Source organism: Protopterus annectens, chromosome 6.part1 (assembly GCF_019279795.1).
Source record: "Protopterus annectens isolate FY-2018-M chromosome 6.part1, PAN1.0, whole genome shotgun sequence".
NCBI classification, from domain to species: domain Eukaryota; kingdom Metazoa; phylum Chordata; order Ceratodontiformes; family Protopteridae; genus Protopterus; species Protopterus annectens.
The window spans coordinates 275,672,910-275,693,357 of NC_056738.1; the positions used below are offsets into that span (position 1 = coordinate 275,672,910).

General features: G+C 40.0%; 1 protein-coding gene across 1 annotated transcript in view; it reads left to right on the forward strand.

The window, feature by feature from the left end:
* The window catches only part of CPS1 (carbamoyl-phosphate synthase 1), a 531,928-nt gene that overhangs the window by 410,678 nt on the left and 100,802 nt on the right, over positions 1–20,448 (forward strand). The window contains exon 26 of the mRNA XM_044075706.1: positions 6,768–6,962. Within this exon, the coding sequence (XP_043931641.1) occupies positions 6,768–6,962 (195 nt within the window). The remainder of the gene's footprint in view (positions 1–6,767; positions 6,963–20,448) is intronic.

The window sequence follows — 20,448 nt, forward strand, 5'->3', positions numbered from 1 at the left end:
GGGGGCACAGCTCCTCACCTACATGGGTTTTCCTTACCTCAGTGTGAGTTCTGCTTACATTTGGGCATGTGTTTAATTACCCTAGGAAAAGGTCGATGTTCGAATTTCTTCAGTTTTGTGATTTTCACCTCGGGCTTTTAACCATCCTTCATACGGGCATTAGGATTTGAAAGGAGACCCCTGGCAAATATGCTTAGGGAATCAAAGTTTCAAAGAAAAGCACTGATGCTGCTTAGAATGATGGCACCACTCTTAGTTTGCTTACCTTTTGCTCTCAGAGAATGCTGGGAGAAGGAGACATTCAGGTTAGCAGAGCAACCAGGAGAGTAAAATCAATGTCTCTTGCACTTTTCTACTTCAAAGGTGACTAATTAACCATAAAAAGGTAATATTTCACACTGTATCACCCATTAATGTTAAAACTTCACTTTTATTTAAAAAATGGGTAACTTGTAAAATGAATAGAATAATTTTAATTTACAACAATCACAGTACCACTCCCAATACTAAATGCAGTTACAGTTACAGTGACAACATACATTTCATTAGTAATTCATTATTCATATTTTATTTCAGAAACTCTTCAGCCTAAATATGAATACTGGATTGGTTATCTGTTTTTCTTAACTGATATTTAAAGACTTTGTCAGCTTAATTGTTACAAACATTAAAGGCAGAAAACCAAGATATCAGTTTGTTATTGGAGCATAACTTAAATGTGGAGTTTTAAAGTTTTGGGGCAAATATGGTGTGACATTTTAGAGTAAGAGTGATGATCTGAGGCAAACTGGAGCAAAAACAAAATAAAATAAAAAAAAATTCTGTGTAGCTGAAACTGCTTCTTAATAATTGTAAGTGTATGTTGTCAATATCAGCTGCACATTGTTAGTCTCTTTAACATGCTAATTGAGTTAACTGTTCAGTGTTCAGCCATAAAGACCAAAGTAAACATTGATAAGTGCTCTTAGATCTTATTCAGAACACACCCATGGAGAATCAGTTTGGTTATTTTTAATTAAATCAACAGAAGGGTAAATGCCATCTAGGATTTGGGGTGGGGGTCTCTCTGAGCCATAAATTAACCACTTATCATTATGTTTGTGACGATGTGAGGTATTGCCAACTATGCCAGGAGAGGTAGGGCGGTGGATGTGTAACATATGCCAGCTCAACTAGCTGGAATTTAGTAAAGAATTATATGTTAATTATCAAACTGGTTTGTACATATGCTTGTGTTTGTAAAGTTGCTTGTGTTAAAAATCTATCAACAGTGTTTCATACTGGACAGAAGAAGAAATGTACATGTATTATTTTAACTGTTGAAATGTATATATTGTAGCAGAGGATACTGGAAGAGAAGAGTTTAATCTCCATACATCTGACTTTGGAAAATAGTAACGAAGTAAATTACTTAATTTAGGCAATAAAAATTGCATCTTACAGTTCTCCAAGCAGCCAGAGACAAAAAGTCTGTACTGGGAAGCTTCCTGCATTATCATTAGGGTGAACTAATTACTACTCTGGAAGGATGGAGGTTTGAACTTGTTTTATGACTTCCAGGAGCTGCAGTAGATCTTAGCAAGGCTCTGTATGTGTGTGTATTATAGACACATAGGTGGTAAATCCTGACAGCTTCTTGCCAAGGGAGGAAGCATAGGAACCAGAAGTCAGATGACCAGATGTATGTGACATCATTCTGTAATCTTTCACTAAAACGTATATTTTAATACAAGGTGAGACTGAAGTCTCATTGCACTCTGTTTTTTTTTAACCTGACAAAGAAAGATCTCTCACCTACTTCATCTTGCTTTCCTCTAGTAAGTAATCAGGGAATAATAATTGTTTAGATCAGTCAGGAAAATTTAGCAAGATTAGTATTGTTTTTATGTAACTCTGACTGAAACTCTGTTTATTGCAAATAGATATTTAGTATTTCCGTGCTCTTTTATTATTTATTATTAAATATATTTAAATGTTTCATTGTGACTGGTCCTTTAGAATATATTTTAACCTATACTTATATCTATTGGTGTAACTGTGGCCACTTATGAAAACCTAGCTGATTGGTCAGCTTTACCATTTGTATTAATATTAATTTCACTCAGTATAATTTTGTACCCTTGTAAGAGGCTTACAGTAGCTGGCTTTGGGGTATCTGGTGGCAGTGTAACTACATTATAGTCTGGGCAGAAGGGGGCATAGCTAGTAAATCTGTGCCAGCCTTTCCTTGGGGTGTGTGTGTGTGTGTGTGTGTGTGTGTGTGTGTGTGTGTGTGTGTGTGTGTGTGTGTGTGAAAATCAAATCTCAAAGTGTGTGTGTCAGCTTCTTGGAGCAAGGACACGCAGCACTGGTTTCACAGAGAGGGTGCCGGAGGAATTGGCTTGGACAATCAGCTGAGGGCTCAACCCTACAGCTGTGCAAGTGGGGAGTCTTATTGGGGAGGGAGACAGATGGAGAAAACCCAGACTGAGTGTGTTCACTGTGTGCTTTTAAGGGAAATTGTGCTTGATGCAGAGACTTGTATCTGGAAATACTGAGTATATCTATTTTTGTTCCAAGTAAACGTCCCTTTCCAGTGCCAGTGGTGAGGATTCAGGCTCCTTGATTGCTGGCCCAGAGAGGTAACATCACAATGTTATTCTAGTAGTAAAAGTATTTAGAATCCATATCTGTAGCACCTTTGCCAGATGAGGCTGTTCTGTTTGTTTCTTCCCTGTATTAGCAAAGTAAGACCTGTTATGACTGTAACATGAAGGCATTTAACGATCTAGAATGAGATTAGAAAAGAAGCAGAAAAAGGTTAAAAGGTTTGGTTTAGTGACTTGTAAACAAAGACTATCACAAACCAACATGTGTGTCATTAATTATAGCCTTTTCAGTAATAACTTCTAATTTTACTTTTGATAAGCCCTCTGCAATGGGAAGTCTTTCCTGAGGACACTGTCCTCAGGACAGTTATGCTTCTCTTTTGGTCCTGTATTGTATTACATACATCGCATGCACTTCCCAGCAGTACATGTCATTATGTATCATGTCTAGGGAACGTACCTGCCCCCACACTCCCATTTTCTTTGCTGCTACTTTCATGATTCTGATCTTGATCCTAGCATGTCTTATGGAAAGTTTCAGTGCTCATTACCAAAGAAGCCCAAAACCATCTTAAGCACAGCCGTGTTACCACATCACCAGTTAAAACCTGCACCATTGTTGCCTGTACTGCTTGGTAAAGGTGCATAGTGTTCAGGAGTGTTATAAATGCCAGAAATTTGTACCAACTACACTGTGAAGGAAAATTTAGAAACTTGAGTCTCTTCAGGATGGCAACATTATATTACATCTGTTACAGGCCTTCACACTAGGGTCCTTTGTATGATCCCAAGCAGTAATTGGAATGGAGAGAGAGGATAAAGGAACAGGAACCCATGTATGAGTCCCTATAATCTTCAGTTTTGGAGGAGGAGTCTGACAGTGAAGTTATAGAAGATCAACCCATGGCCATATCCTTCTTTTCTACTAAGTCCTCCTCAAGTTAAACTTATTTTCTTTTTCTGTGTATCTGAATTTTGTTGCCTTTTATCATCATTTTCTGGACTTCTTTAAAAGTGGTTAGTTTTAAATTTTTTGTAGGTTCATAGCGGTCTCCATGAGAGATGACATGCCACGCCCAGGCATGAACTGTAGATCAGATACTCAATGCCCTCTGCAGTGCCTACCTGTCGAGACTCCCATGTTTGGCTTCCCCAGTTCTATAAATCATCAGCTGCTGCACTTAGTGATTATATATGCATCATATCAATGCAAGGCCCAAGGTCATTTGCTTGCCTTGGTAATATTAGCAACCTAATTTGAGGATGATCCTGTATGTCTTTATTGCCAGCCATCCCAAGTATGTGCATCAACTGCACAGTGACTGGCCAGTTTTATTTAGAGCCCCCCAGTGAATTATGACTGAAATCAAACTCAGAGGGTCCACTTTGCCCACGTCACACCTGCCAAGAAAGACTTGTGAAATGCCAGAGTTCAGGAGTGCTTACTGAGTTCTACAGTATTTGGCCAGAAACAGTGATACATTAATCATTACCTAGTACATATCTGTTGTTTGATTATTTCTCCTTGTTTCAGGGATCAAGCAGTCAGTGGAAGGTCTTTTTCCCCCAGTGTCTTTTTGAGAGGGGGGGATTCTGAAGATCCAAGACTCTGTTTCTGTGAGCATGATTTCTTCAGTGATCTTTCTTCTCTTCAAAATGTTTAAACCAGTATCTGTATAGAAGGCTTAGGAAACTTGGATTTTCCCTCATAAGGGACCTGTTCTTCATGTTATGTGATAGTAGCTTAGCTGCTAAGCAGGTTAAGACCACCTTCAAACCATGAGTGGACTAGACTGACATCCTTACTAAGCATTTCTAAACATTGTTTTTTAATTTGGTCTTTGGTTTACATAATTGTTAAGGTATTTATCTCACACACAGAAAGTACAAGGTTTGATTCTCCTGAGGGAAATTGGATACGCTTAAAATGACTCACAGGGTCAGTTAGCCTATTACTTACCTGAGTTTGGCATAATGGTTAAGGTACTGTATGTCATTTATATATCAAACTAGGTTTGTATGCACGTATGTTGAAAAGATATTTTATAAAGTAATTGTGCTTAAAGATGTATCCACAGTGTGCCGTGCTGGAAGAGAACAGAAATGTGCATACATTAATGTAACTGTTTAAATGTATATATTTTAACAGTGGAAACTGGGTTAACTTCAGTCCAGAAAGCTTCAGAAAAATAGCTGAAACTAAATTACTTTATGGCAGCTACAGACACAGTGTTTGTGCTGAGAACCTTTCTGTATTATTGCCTTCGGAGTGAACTAATTACTACAGTTGTTTTATGACTTTCAGCATCTGCCAAAGATCTGAGGTCTATGTATTTTCACATGAAGAGGCTAAATACTGCTAGCTTCCAGCAGTGGGGGTTTCACCTGGGATAGAGTCAGATGACAAGAAGTGATATCATTCTCCAAGATATCCCAGCAGTAATATTTAAGATATTAATTTAAGAAGTCTCTTAGAGACACAGCATTCTGCATTATGACTTTGACCTGACAACAACTAGAAGATACATTCACCACATCTGCCTTGCTCTTAAGTAAGTTAACTAGGGAGTAGTAATTCTCTTAGCTTCAGTCAGGAATATAGTAAAGCTTAGATTAGATGTTTTTCTTTATTTATTTGAGACTGTACTGAAATGTTATTTTAAATATTTCCTGTGGTTTTAAACTCTAATGTCACTGTGAATATATACTGACTATTTTATTTTTATTTTATTATTTATTATTAAATATATTTAAACATTTCATTGTGGCTGATCTTTGTGAGACATATTTAAGTTTTGAGAATAGTTGCATATTTATTCAATGACACTGTGGGCCACGCCTAATAGCCTTGCTCTTGGTCAAACTACCATTTATATTGATAGTAACATTACACAGTAAGATTAGACACCCTTTGTTAAGGGTCTTAAAGTAGCTGATAAGGATTTGGCTGGAGGCAGTTATAACTACCTTATAGTGTAGGGGGCATAGCTAGTAAACCTGTGCCAGCCTTTCCCACGCGTGTGTGTGTGTGTGTGTGTGTGTGTGTGTGTGTGTGTGTGTGTGTGTGTGTGTGTGTGTCAGGTACTTGGGCAGGGACATGAAGCACTGGTTAGACAGAGAGAGTGCTGGAGGTTTTGGCTTCACCAGTCAGCTGACATCTCAACTCTGTAGCTGTGCTAGTGGGGAGTCTTATTGGGGAATCTGGATAAAGAGGGAGAAACCAGCCCTGGACTGACAATGGTCTCTGTGTGCTCTTAAGGGAAATTGCACTTGATGCAGAAATCTGCTTCTGGAAATACTGTGTGTGTACCTGTCATTCTCCCATTGTATGCCCCCACTGGTGCCAGGGGTATGGATTGAAGCTCCTTGATTACTGGTCCACTAGTGGGTCGTCAAAGGAAGTAAAAGAGAAAGAAAGAAAATGGACTCTTATAAAAGAAAAGGATTTGTGGTTCCATTCCTCTTTCTGTAGGTCTACTTCGGTGGACTTTCATATGAACTTCTAAGAAAATTTTTCCCGGAGAACCCTTGTGGTGAATGGAACTTCTGATGTAAGGATCTGCTGTCTTGAGATAACACTGATGAGCTGGAATTACAGTATTTACAGATATGACAAACCTTTCATAGACATTTTCTTTGCAAGCTATTTCAGGAGTTATGAGATATATGAGAAGATCTTGCTTATTTTGTGTAACACTTATGAAAACCTTTGGAATCTAGTTATCAGGGTTGCCGAGATTATATTTTAGGAATTTGTAACGTTTGAATTGGTATGTATTGTCTCGGGTTAATAAAAAAGTAAAATGATAAATGCATCACTATATGTTGTTTCAATCAGGTTTTCAAAACTGTTACCATTAATGATCAAAGGATCCATGACCATAACTAGTCAAATTAGTTATTAAACATATAAAGGGCTACATTAAGTAAAACATTAGTAGGTCATGCGTGTAATGGCAGCATATATGCAACAGAAGGCAGTTCCAGGTAAAAACAATCTGCATTTCATGAACTGAATCATTTTCACATGTCACTGTAGGTAGCTGTGCCTTGCTTCAGTACTCATTATGTTATATCTGAAAAATAAAGTTTGGTTAGTTGCTATTGCACTGGCGGAAAGCACAGAGACTGTTGTATTACTTGACATAATGTACATCGCTGTTCATATTTCCCATATAGGACTGCAATGGATGTGTGATCAGTGTTGGCGGGCAGATCCCAAACAACCTTGCTGTTCCTCTTTATAAGAATGGAGTGAAGATTCTGGGCACAGATCCTCTACAGATTGACAGAGCTGAAGATCGTTCTGTATTCTCTGCAGTCCTTGACGAGTTAAATGTGTCACAGGCACCATGGACAGCAGTTAGCTCTCTGGTAAGAGACAGACAAACACAATATCTATATCAATATGTTTTTACTGTACTTCCTAGAGGACATACCAGTTTGACTCAAGGATTATGTAATGTGATGCTATTAAGATTTCAGCTTGTGTTCTGTCATAAATTCTCATCACTGTGGGCTTAAGCAAGACTCTTCATCATCAGTTGCTTTAAGCCATCTACATGCCACTTGTGGCATACAGAAAAAAACTGCATAAAACATAAGGATTTGTGATTAATTTTGTTAAAAATATGGTTTGTTAATATTGTCTGCAACTTAATTTTAGAATTTATTTCCTTACTTCTTTAGCAGTCAGTTAGTGGGGAATCTTGTTTATTAGACAAAAAAACAGAAGCCAGCAACTGTGAGCTGAATGAACAAATTTAATTAGTTACAAAATAAAAAAACACAAAGATAACAGACCGGTTTCGGCTATGGTGTTAACCTAGCCTTCATCAGTGTAAATATTCATAACATTTTGAGGTTCTTTTTATACATTGACATAATTAGTCACAAAATTTCATTGGTGAGCTCATGAATATTCATCAGTATACAAAATCATAAATATTCATTAAGGCCAGGCTGGAAAAGTCCGCCTAATTTAACAATCCATTTCTTTTCTTTTGTATTTAGTTTACTGTGCCACCCAGATTTATTAGATCTGTCTCCATAGGTTCATAGGTTCATACTAGGCTATCTGCCCTAGGGCATTTATAAGCCTAGCCAGAGTGTGTGTGGCTTTCACCACCCCTTAGGATGAGAATACTATACCCATTAGTTTGCTGTGCCTCTGTCCAGCAGTGATACAGAGATGATTCCTGGGGTAAACCTTCGATCTCCTATCCACTCGTCAAGATTTCTCTTGAACAGAGTCAGTGAGGGGCTCTGCCTCACATGGACTGGGATTCGGTTCCATAGTGTAGGGAGTCTCTGGGTGATGAATCTGTCCCTCCAGCACGTCCTATTTATATCCGTGTTGAGGTTTAAGTCTCTTGCTCTCGTGGCTCTGGTGGATTTGGATTTTTTGAGGTGGAGCATGTCCATTAATTCCGGGTTGGACATGGCCTTGTATGTCAGGCACAGATCACCTCTGAGCAGACGGTATGCGACTGAATAGAGCTGGAGTTTCTTCAGTCGGGCATCGTATGACATATGTTTGAGCCCCTTTATCCTTTTGGTGAGGAACTTTTGTGGTCTTTCCAACTGCTGCAGGTGTCGGGTAAGGTACATTCCGAATGGGGCGTTGTACTCAATCATTGGTCTGATAAGTGAAGAGTACAGGGGTACAATGACCTCTCCTGATCTGGATGTGAATCCCTTCATGATCAGGTGGGCAATGTAGAAGGTCTTCCTAACCACTTTGGCAATGTGAGTGTCAAAGAGAGGTTACTGTCAACTTGGGTCCCCAGGTCCCTGATAACTTCTTCCGTGTTTAATGGATTACCACCTATGTGGTAATTAGGGGTTACCTTGTTTTTCCCAAAGGGTATGACTATACATTTTTTGGCATTTAGCTTAAGGCCATGGCTCTGACACCAGTTATCCATTTCTATGAGACCTTTCTGGAGGATGTCTGTGTCTGATGGAGTGTCAATTATGGTTCCCAGTTTGCAGTCATCTGCAAATTTTGTCAGCCACAATCCCCTATGTTTGCCTGCACTTCAGAAAAATAAATGCCGAACAAAAGAGGGCCCAGGACTGAGCCCTGTGGGACACCGCTCGTGACCGGCTTAGAGTCTGACATGGCACCAGCAACTCTAACCCTGTGTGTTCTGTCCTTGAGCCAGTTTGCAACCCATCTTGTGACATATGGGTTTACATCTAAGCTGGTGAGCTTTTCTATGTTGCCCGAGTGGGGTATTGTGTCGAACGCTTTTGCTAGGTCAAGGTAGGCTGTGTGAACTGCCTTACCCTCATCAATGGCCTTAGTGACTGTTTCGAAAAAGTCGACCAAGTTCAAGAGGCAGGATCTGCCCTTGACAAAGCCAAATTGGGTAGGATCCAGTGTCTGTAGGTCCCCAATGTCTTTATTTATGAGTTCCATTATGATCCTCTCCATAGCTTTGCAGACAAGGCTCGTCAAGCTTATGGGGCGGTAATTTCAGGGTCCGTAGAAGCACCGCCTTTGTGGAGTGGGACCACATTTGCCGTCACGCCATTCTTTGGCACGTATCCTGTAGTAAGGCTAAGATTAAACAGCAGCCTTATGTGTGGTTTTAGTTCCTCATTGAGTTCATGTAGCACACAGCCGGGGACACCGTCCGGTCCCATTGATGCTGTGTTTTTGGCTTTAGAGAGAGCAGCTCTCACCTGGGCATCTGAGATGTTTGGGAGGCTAGACTCTGGTGGGATAGATATTTCTCCTTTGGGGGAGGGAGGGAGAAATTTGCACTGAACCTGTCTGCCAGTATGTTGGCAATGTCTGTGGGTTCAGTGAATTTTTTATCATTTTGGACTAATTCTGAGCATATCTGGGAGTTTCCACCCAGGTTTCTAACATAGCTAAAGAAGGCTTTATGATTGTCTTTTGTGTCATTAGCGATTTTTCTCTCAAAGTTGGCCTTGGATGATTTTATGAGTGATCGTAGTTTTTGCTAGTATTGATCAGAGATACCTTCCCTTTTAGGGATTTTGCTCTGTCATGTAGTAGCTTTCTCCTCTTGTTGTAGAGTTTGTTTATGGCTGGAGTCCACCAGACCGGGCGCCTGCCTTTGGTGGAAAGGGTCTTGATTTTATTAGGGATTGCTTGATCCATACATTCCTGGAGGTGCTCGTAGAAGGCATTTGTAAGGGTTTCAGCAGCGTGGGTTGTGGTTTCCACTGGCTCGGGGCCTTGAAGGATACCACTCCAGTCTTAAGAAGTGTGAAGTTTGCTTTTGAGAAGTTCTTCACTGTGGTCTTTTTTGCTGAGGGTGGGGGCGGGATGTGGATCTCCAGTGAGATTAATTTATGGTCTGATCTCACCAATGAGGGATATACGTCCGGTGTGGAGCATTTTGTCCCCATGTTTGTGATGATCAGGTCTAGTATATTTTCTCCTCTTGTGGGAATGGTGACTAGTTATTCCATAGCATTTGAGTTTATGAACTCAAGGAACCTTTGGGCTAGGGTGTTGGGGCTTGAGTAATGTTCCCAGTCTATGTTTGGGTAGTTGAAGTCACCCAATATGATGGTGTTTGGAGAGACATTCATACTCTCCAGTGTCTTCAGGAAGGCTATGTGTGTTTCCTGAGTTTGAGAAGGTGGTCTGCAGCATGTTACAAACTGTAGGGCAGTTTTACCTATGGTTAATTGCACCTGGATGGTCTCCGATGCTTCGTGCGATGCCACTAACCTGGAGGTGTGGGTATTCTTTATGAATATGGATACTCCCCCTCCTTTTGTGGTTCAGTCCAGATTTTGGGGCCGGAACGCATGATATGAGGTATAACCTGATAGTGCTGGGGTGCTCTCAGGAGCCTTGAACCAGGTTTCAGTCACAGCACAGACATCGATGTTCTCCATACTGAGGACGGCTTCGAGGGCGTGCATCTTGAGGTTTAGACTTCTGGCATTGAGCAGTATTACCCTTAGTTTTTCTCCATTTTTGTTTTCTAGGGCGGTAGGTTTATCATTTGAGCCTTGCCTAAAAAGGCACTATGGGGTGGCAAGAGCCTTTGCCAATATCCGGAAGCCCAGGGGTGACAGGTGCAAGCCGTCCCTTGCGAAGCAGCGTGGCTTGTCAAGCATGTCATCCCAGGCAGACAGATATTGGATCCCCTTAGAATGACACCAGTAATTAAGCCAATTATTAAAGCTGATCATTTTGTCTCTGTATTGTGGCATCATTCTTGGTGAGGGTAGGATACTGCTCAGGGTCAGGGTCATACCGGCCTGGGCTACATAATCTGAGAGCTCCTCTATGTCTCTTTTCATGTAGTCCAGGGAGGTACGTCTCAGGTCGTTCACACCGGCATGGACAATGACTGAGTCATACTTGTACTTGCTGTGGAGTGACCTGAGTGCTTGTGTTATGTGGCGGATTCTAGCGCCTGACAGGCAGCTTACTGTGATCTTTTCCTTGTTCAGTCTGGTGAGTGGGACGTCAGTGTGTCTGACTATGGAGTCACCTATAACAAGTGTGTCTGGCATTGTGTTTGGCCTTAAGGGCTGTGACTGTTTAGCACACTGACTTTGAGAACTATGTGTTGCATGTCTTATGTCTTGAGGTGGCAGTTGCTTGGGTGTCTGCTTTGGAGGCCTCTGTAGTTTTGGTAGATTTTTGATCAGTGCCTCCGAGTATGTCTTTGTGTGTTTATGTGTTTGTTTTGCAGTTGTGATAGTTCTATGTGAAACTGGGTTTGTGGTGTGCGTGGTTTCCTTCTCCTCCTGTCTGGTCTTGCCAGTCCTGAGTTGAGAGAGCTCAGCCTCCAGTTTGGCTATATAGTTGCATCTCTCACATGTATCTGTGTTTTGTGGGAGAAGGAGTGGGTTGTCTGTGTACATGAGGCAATTGTAACATTGCCTCAAGATGCCCAGATTTACCAGCTGAACAGGAGAGGAGGCCAGCAACTGACCCTTCGACATGCTAGAAAAAGTGAAAAAGTTTGCTGTGTAACTGAGTCAGAAGGGACCTATAGGGAATGGGTACTCAAGGGGATTCTAGGCTAATGTAGTACTTTGTTTAGTATACAAGTACTTTTACCTATATAAAAATGCTTTAGGAGCAAGTGCTGAGCTTTACCTATATAAAAATGCTTTAGGAGCAAGTGCTGAGCTTTTGAGATAGAGAATAGACTGTTTAGATTGCAAGTAGAGAAGTTCTAAGGGAAAAATTGAAAAGCAGACTTTATGGAGCCAGAAATAGTTTAACCTTGTTTAACCGGCGCTGCCCGATGGTGCTCTATGGGCAACTCCGCGCTAAAGCGGGCTTTATAGCAGGGGGTTGAAAAGAGCTAGGAATTGACCCAAAATGGCCAATAGACTACAAGTTTCTGGCTGGAACCACTGCTCTAAGGACAAATAGGCTGCTCAGTGCTCCCCACTCCCACTGGTGAACAAAGAAGCTTCCCTTTATCCAAATAAGGATATGGAATAGCACAGGAACCAAGCCAAAGCCCAGAGATCAGCAAACTGAAGACTGGACTATTCTAGTTCAGTAAGGCGGGAAAACAAGATTTTTTTTTTTTTTTTTTTTTTTTTTCTTTTTTGCAGAAAACAGAGGAAAAACAGACAGTAAATGCTATAAATGCATTTATTTTATTTTATTTATTTATAAATCCAGTTATTTTATCAATTATGGTAAAGTGAAATCTGGCTGTAATGTGTTAAGAGTGTGTTTATACAAAGCGTTACTCATCCGTTTACATTTTACATCACTAAGGTGTTCTGAAATACGTAACTTGAGAGGCCTAGATGTTTTTCCTATATAAAATGCATGACAACTGCAAGAGGCCATATAAATAATTCAATCCATGCTGCAATTTGCAAAAAACCTGATGTCATATATCATACTGCAATTGCTGCTGGAGAATTGTTTAGTTTTAAGCCCATGTTTACAATGGCTGCAATGACCGCATGGCATGCAGCCCACAAGTTTATCTCCAGAAATTAGGGTTTGGATCATATTCTGATTATTAGAATCATGGTGATGTTTGTATTGACTGAAATGAGATCCAAGATTTTTCCCCCTTCTAAATGAAAACATACAAGTTTTGGATAAATGCTGTGACAAACCATTGTCAGCTAGGAGAATGTTCCAATGTCGTCTGATGGCATCAGTCACTCTGTTTGTATTTCTACCATATGGAGTGATGAATCGTAAATTATTATTTTTGTTTTGTGATTTGTGTTTATACTTAAGAAGGTCTTCTCTGTCCAGATTTGCAGCATGATTGCTTGCTGTTATGTACATACCCCATGCTGTAGCCCCTTTCTTCAAACCTGTTCAACAAATCCTTAACGAAAATCCTGGAAGGTATTTTTTCCTGAGCAAATATGTCTCATCCTAATGAATTGAGACTTGAGGATGTTTTTGGTAATATGTGCTGGATGAAAGCTGGATGTGTGGAGTAAGGTGTTATATTCTGGATATTTCCTGAGTACTTCTGTACCGAGGGTATTATCCTTATTCCTTGTTACCAGCACATGTAAATATGTGATCTTGTGTTGGTCATAATTGATGGTGAAACGTAAACCCCATTTGTTCTCATTGAGATATTCAACAAATTCCATCAAGTATTCTACATCAGACCTCCACACCATCCAGCAGTCATCCAGATATCTACGCCAAATATCAATTTCCGTTAGATATATATGTTGTGTGTAACATCATAGATGATTTGTTCTTCTATGTATGCCATATATAGATCTGCATATATGGGGGCAAATGATGCGCCCATTGCAGTACCCCGTATTTGAAGATAACATTGTTTTCCATAGAAGAACACATTTTTGGTGAGAACATGTTCAGTCAAGCATATAAGAAAGGTGTTGAAGCTAGGTTTGTATAATTCTGATTTATATAGCCAATATTCTACTGCATCAAGCCCTGCCCAATGTGGTATGTTGGTATATAATGCACTAACATCCAAGGTGCATAACAACCATTCATCTTCAATTTGCATATCATTTATAATACCTAAAAATTCTGTGGTGTCCTGAATTCTAGATCTTACCCATCTCAATAATGGTTTGAGGTGTTTGGTTAGAAATTCAGAAAGTGGTTCAGTTAGAGAACCATTGCCTGCCACAATTGGTCTGCCTGGGGGATGCAAAGGATCTTTGTGAATTTTGGGCAGAAAATAAATGTATTGGCTATTGGAATCAGATATAGTAAGATGACTTTTTGTATTTTGTGTAATGATGTCATTTTCAACTGCTGAATCCAAAAATGTATCTATTTGTTGTTTAAACATAGATGTTGGATCAAGAGGCATTTTGGTGTAATATCTGGCATCTTCCAGCTGTCTCTGAGCCTCAGCATCATACTGGGTCCAATTCATAACTACCACAGCACCACCTTTGTCTGCAGAGATGATGACCAAATTTTTATTATTGATGAGTTCCTATAAAGTTGACATATCTGTCTTTGAGAGATTATTAGATTTAGGGTGAGTCATACCCGAAGTAAAGTGTAGATCTTTGAGAACACTATTTTGGAAAAGACTCACACAAGGATGCATGGGTGGGACAAAGGTGGATTTGTGGTATTTGAAACTGTCAACAGCAACATCATCCTGTTTTATGTCATGAAAATGCAATTTTAAATTAGGCAATCTACAAAATGCTGTCACATCTTGTGCAAATGTATCTTCAGGAACAAAAAAAAAACCGGTATAAAAGAAAGACCTTTATTTAACAAAGCAGTTTGTGAATCAGATAATGTTACATCAGAAATATTTAGTACATTTATTCTAGTTGGGGGTGGGGGAATCTGAGGTTTGCTGTGTGCCCAAATCTGTACCAGAAGAGGAATCACCCCCCGATGAAATAGTATATGTGTTTCGTTTCCTAAGGATAGACTTGGGACGTTTGCGTTTGGGGGTGGTGTTGATTTTATGATAACCACCTTCAAACCTGATATGTCTAGTATGTTGAAAGGGACGACCTTTGTCATAGTCTGTTTGGTCCCTTTGAAATTTTTTGAGTTTCCTATCCTTAAGTTGTTGTTCAAAGGTAAGTAAGTCTGAACTAAGTTTGGACAATAAGGTGGAAAAAAATGGTTGGTCCTTATATTGATTACAGTCATCACATGATTTGCTGACTTTGAGGATTTCCCTGTCAATAGTACGTTCATAATATCTGGATAATGTTTCCACAAATTTCATGGAACAATTTTGTTGTATTTTTGACCATTCACTGGTTAATTGTTCATCTAATTCAGTTACTAATGGTTGAATTTTAACTCTACGCCCTCTGGGAGTTATTCCCTTGGCCATGTATGCTTTGAATAATTTAAGATACCATACATTGGACCTTTGTGTTTTCATATTTCTGTTTAGTTGCTGAAACAACTTTTCACAATGGTTTTCGGGATTATCTATAGTATTGAAACTGTTGCCATTGGGTTGTTCTCCTATCCCAAAAATGCCCAAATCTTCTTTATCAGAAGAGAACCCAACCAGGATCGATTCAGATCCATTATGGAAAGTAAAAAGGGGGGAGTTAGATGCAAGGGTATAAGAGAGCCACACAGACCTAAATGTAGGTCAAAGACAAAATCAAAATGAAATATATAATCAAAGTCAAAAGACAGATTCACACTTGTGTGTTAGCCAAAAAACAATTCCAATTATTGAAAAAAATTCAAATATAAAGAAAGTAAATGCAGTACCACGTCCTGGAAATTGAAAAATTGTGTGTGGAAGCTGGGCAATAATGGCCAGTCAAACTTAGTCAAATATTTAGACCAAAGTTTAAATCATACAAGGTCTAAGTTGTTGAAAGCAGCCCTGACAAGAATAGTCATGCAAAGATCTTGTCTGCTTGCACTGAATATGTCATTGAAATGTTTATAAGTATAGCCTCTGATGATTGACAAAAAGCTTTGCCACGTCCAGATCCACTTTTGAATAAATGACAAATATTAGGACAATAATGGTAACTGCAATGTGATTATATCACAATGGCCATTGGCAGGTACCAATTTTTTAAAAAAAGAGTCCAAAATTGGCTAAAAAACATGTGTGAATCAATAGAATATAGTTGTCTATGATCTACCATTGGGTCCATCAAAACAGGCCCATTATCTATTTAAATTGGAGTCCTGTAAATTGGACAGAATAAACTAACATGAGGAAATATATTGGAATATATACTATATGTGTATGTATCATTCCCTCAACCACTATGAAGTAAGCTGAAATTGAGGACCTATATATGTCTTGCAAAAATAGTGCAACGTAATGTAATCAAATTTGGTGTAACCATACATATAAGTGGTCTCAATATGTCCAACAAAAAATGATTGACAATATTATTAGCATCTGAAGTATATAAATTCCCAAAGCTGTATTAATGTGAATGGCTCAGATATGATAACCATATAAGTTATCCGTTGGGGAAATATTTAACTGTAACCCAATTTGGTTGGAAATCCACACTAAAAAATATGTTAAATAATACCTAAATATTTATAGTGGTAAGAACAGCTTAAATTAAGAACATGTCAGGCATGTAATTATGTATAAACAGTGCAATAATGATTGACAGCATGAATCAATATCTGAGTTACAAAGTTGTATTGACCTGATGTCATAACAAGATATGTCTAAAAATAAACATAGATCTGTTGTAAACAATATTTCAAGGTTAGCTGTCTGCCCTGAATCATAAGACAAGTAAAGTGTGGTACTTGATATAATAATGGCCTATAGATGGACTTATTATGTCCTATCATATAGATGTGTAATCGTTGTATCAGTTAAGCACATAATAATAAATTTGTCCCTAAAAATTCCAAAACAGCCCTCAACCTTATGTATTTATTAAATCACAAGGTGATAACCCCACTATCTGCAACGAATGACACAGCTTTCCATGTTGGTAAATCAAATTGCCACATAGTATAGAATGCTATACGTACCCAAGCACAAAAAAATATACATGTGTTTAATCCGTCCCCAACAAAACACAAAATAATGTCTTTACAATAAAAAATGGTATAGTTTGCTTATAAAGTTCAAAAATTATTGTTGGATATCATAAAAGACGGCCCGTAGTGATATAGCAACTGTCCAGTAGTAAAAATGGTACCGCACAGAATTCCTGATATAATCCAAAAGTCAATCACCATTCGTTGACCATAAATGTTATTAGTATATGAAAATCCACTTAGTCATGCTCGCAGCCGTTTATGCAAAAGTCCTGTTTCCACACCATACAGAAATAAATGAAGTTTGATGACCGGACACTAATTACCAATGTTAAACACACTAATGCACCCTAATACACCTCCAATAGTGTCCAGATGAAATATATAGTATAAGCTAGTAATTTAACAATGTTCCAGTATTGAAAAAAATGGCCCATGAGAATGTAAAAAGCTGAAAAAATGGCCAATAGCAAAATAAGTTTTGTCCCAAGTTCTTAATAAAATCCGTGAAGTTTGTAACCATTTGTAACCATTTGTTATCCAAAAACTGTTGTTAGAATATAGAAATCCACTTACACATACTCACAACCGTTTTTCAGTAGTCGTATGATCGCGCTATGTGGAAGTGTGTAAAGTATTGCAAGTAGGATCGAATTGCCGCCAAGCTGTCAATGTTAAACACACTAGTAAGCCTTAATGCATCTCCGATGTTGTTCCAATGAAGAAAATCATCTAGAAATGGATTAGATACCAAACGACTGTAGTTAATGAAGTCCTCGATTAGGAAGGCCCAGTCGATTACAAATGTAAACTTTAGAAACTGTGCACAAAATAATAAAATTTGTAAATCCCAGTTATGGATTGTTAAGAAAAAGTCCTCAGATGTATAAAAAGCCATCTTATTTATTGTTGGGTCCATAGCTGCGTGTCCACAGAATCCTTACAGCAATTGCTGTGGTTCCAAAAGACCTACATTGATATCCTCCCTACGAATGTTATTGCCTCTCTTCTGAGCACCCATGCATCATCCTGACTCACCTGTGAATATTTGATTGTCCCTTTCTGGCATGGATAACCATATGGTCAGGGTCAGAAAGACACATAACATCAGTTACTCCATGACAGCAGAACATTTGATTGTAGTTTCCAGTATTCTTCAGCTGCAGAGTACCTGTAGAGAACACCTGAAATGCAGGTCTCTATTTGGTAATCACCTGACATGTTGGAACCCACAAGAGTGAGTCCTGAAACATGGACACTGATGGCTAAAAAAAAAACGGAATTACATATGTTAAGTCTGAGATGGTCATTTCCCAGGAATATTCCCTTTTCTGTGAGGCATGGTGATCTTGGTTCATAGGTTCATAGGTTTATACTAGGCTATCTGCCCTAAGGCATTTATAAGCCTAGCCCAGAGTTTTTGTGGCTTACGCCACCCCTTATGTTAAAAAATACTGTGCCCATTAGTTTGTTGTGCCTCTATCCAGCAGTGACACGGAGATGATTCCCGGGGTAAACCTACGATCTCCCATCCACCGGTCAAGATTTCTCTTGAACAGAGCCAGCGAGGTGCTCTGCCTCACATGGACAGGGATTTTATTCCACAACATAGGGAGTCTCTGGGTGACAAATCTATCCCTCCAGCATGTCCTATTTATATCCGTGCTAAGGTTTAAGTCGCTTGCTCTAGTGGATCTGGTAGATTTGGATTTTTTGAGGTGGAGCATGTCCATTAATTCCGGGTTGGACATGGCCTTGTATGTCAGGCACAGGTCACCTCTGAGCAGACGGTATGCGACTGAATAGAGCTGGAGTTTCTTCAGTCTGGCAGCATATGACAGATTTTGGAGTCCCTTTATCCTTTTGGTGAAGAACTTTTGGGGTCTCTCCAATTGCTGCAGGTGTCGGGTGAGATACATCCCGAATGGGGCATTGTACTCGATCATTGGTCTGACAGGGGAACAATGACCTCACTTGATCTGGATGTGAATCCCTTCATGATCAGGTGGGCAATGTAGAAGGTTTTTCTAACCACTTTAGCAATGTGAGTGTCAAAAGAAAGGCCACTGTCAACCTGGGTCCCCAGGTCCCTGATAACCTCTTCTGTGCTTAGTGGATTGCCACCTATATGGTAGCTTGGGGTTACCTTGTTTTTCCCGAAGGGTATGACTAGACATTTTTTGGCATTTAACTTCAGGCCATGGCTCTGGCACCAGCTATCAGTTTCCGTGAGACCCCTCTGAAGGATATCTGTGTCCGATGTACTTTCCACTATGGCTCCCAGTTTGCAGTCATCTGCAAACTTTGTCAGCCATAGTCCTCCTATGTTAGCCTGTACTTCTGAGAAGTAAATGCCGAACAACAGGGGGCCAAGGACTGAGCCCTGTGGGACACCACTTGTGACCGGCTTGGAGTCTGACATGGCGCCAGCTAATCTAACCCTGTGGGTTCTGTCCTTTAGCCAGTTTGCAACCCATCTTGTGACATATGGGTTTACATTTAAGCTGGTAAGTTTCTCTATAATACCCAAGTGGGGTATTGTGTCGAAAGCTTTTGCAAGGTCAAGGTAGGCTGTATGGACTGCCTTTCCCTCATCAATGGCCTTGGTGACTGTTTCGAAGAAGTCGACCAAGTTCAAAAGGCATGATCTGCCCTTGACAAAGCCAAACTGGGTCGGGTCCAATGTCTGCAAGTCCCCTATATCTTTGTTTATGAGCTCCATTATGATCCTCTCCATAGCTTTGCAGACCAGGCTTGTTAAGCTTATGGGGCGGTAATTACCAGGGTCCGTAGAGCCACCGCCTTTGTGGAGTGGGACCACAGTTGCCGTACGCCACTCCTTGGGCACGTATCGTGTGGTAAGGCTAAGATTAAACAGCTGCCTTATGTGTGGGTTTAGTCCCATTGATGCTGTGTTTTTAGCTTTAGAGAGAGCAGCTTTCACCTGCGCATTGGAGATGTCTGGGAGGCTGCACTCCGCTGGGATAGTTATCTCTCCTTTTGGGGGGGGGGGTGAAGTTTGCACTGAACCCGTCTGCCAGTATGTTGGCAATGTCTGTGGGTTCAGTGATTTTTGTATCATTTTGGACTAATTCTGAGCATATCTGGGAGTTTCCACCCAGGTTTCTAACATAGCTGAAGAAGGCCTTATGATTGTCTTTTGAATCTATGGCAATTTTTCTCTCAAAGTTGGCCTTGGATGATTTTATGAGTGCTCGTATTTTTTTTACTAATAATGATCAAAGGTGTCTTCTCTTTTATGGATTTTGCTCTATCATGTAACAGCTTTCTCCTCTTATTGTAGAGTTTGTTTATGGCTGGGGTCCACCAGACTGGACGTTTGCCCTTGGTGGAAAGAGTCTTGGTTTTATTAGGGATTGCCTGATCCATGCAGTCCTGGAGGTGTTTGTAGAAGGCATTTGTAAGGGCTTACGCAGCTTGGGTTGTGGTTTCCAATGGCTCGGGGGCCTTGAAGGATACCACACCAGTCTTGAGTAGTGTGAAGTTTGCTTTAGAGAAGTTCTTCACTGTGGTCTTTTTTGTTTGGGGTGGGGGCGGGATGTGGATATCCAGTGAGATTAGTTTATGATCTGATCTCACCAATGAGGGATATACTTCCGGTGTGGAGCATTTTGTCCCCATGTTTGTGATGATGAGATCTAGTATATTTTCTCCTCTTGTGGGAACGGTGACTAGTTGTTCCATGGCATTTGAATTTATGAACTCCAGGAACCTTTGGGCTAGAAGGTTTGGGCTTGAGTAATGTTCCCAGTCTATATTCGGGTAGTTGAAGTCACCCAATATAATGGTGTTTGGAGATACTTTTATACCCTCCAGTGTCTTCAGGAAGGCTGTGTGGGGTTCCTGAGTTTGAGAGGGTGGCCTGTAGCATGCTACAAATTGTAG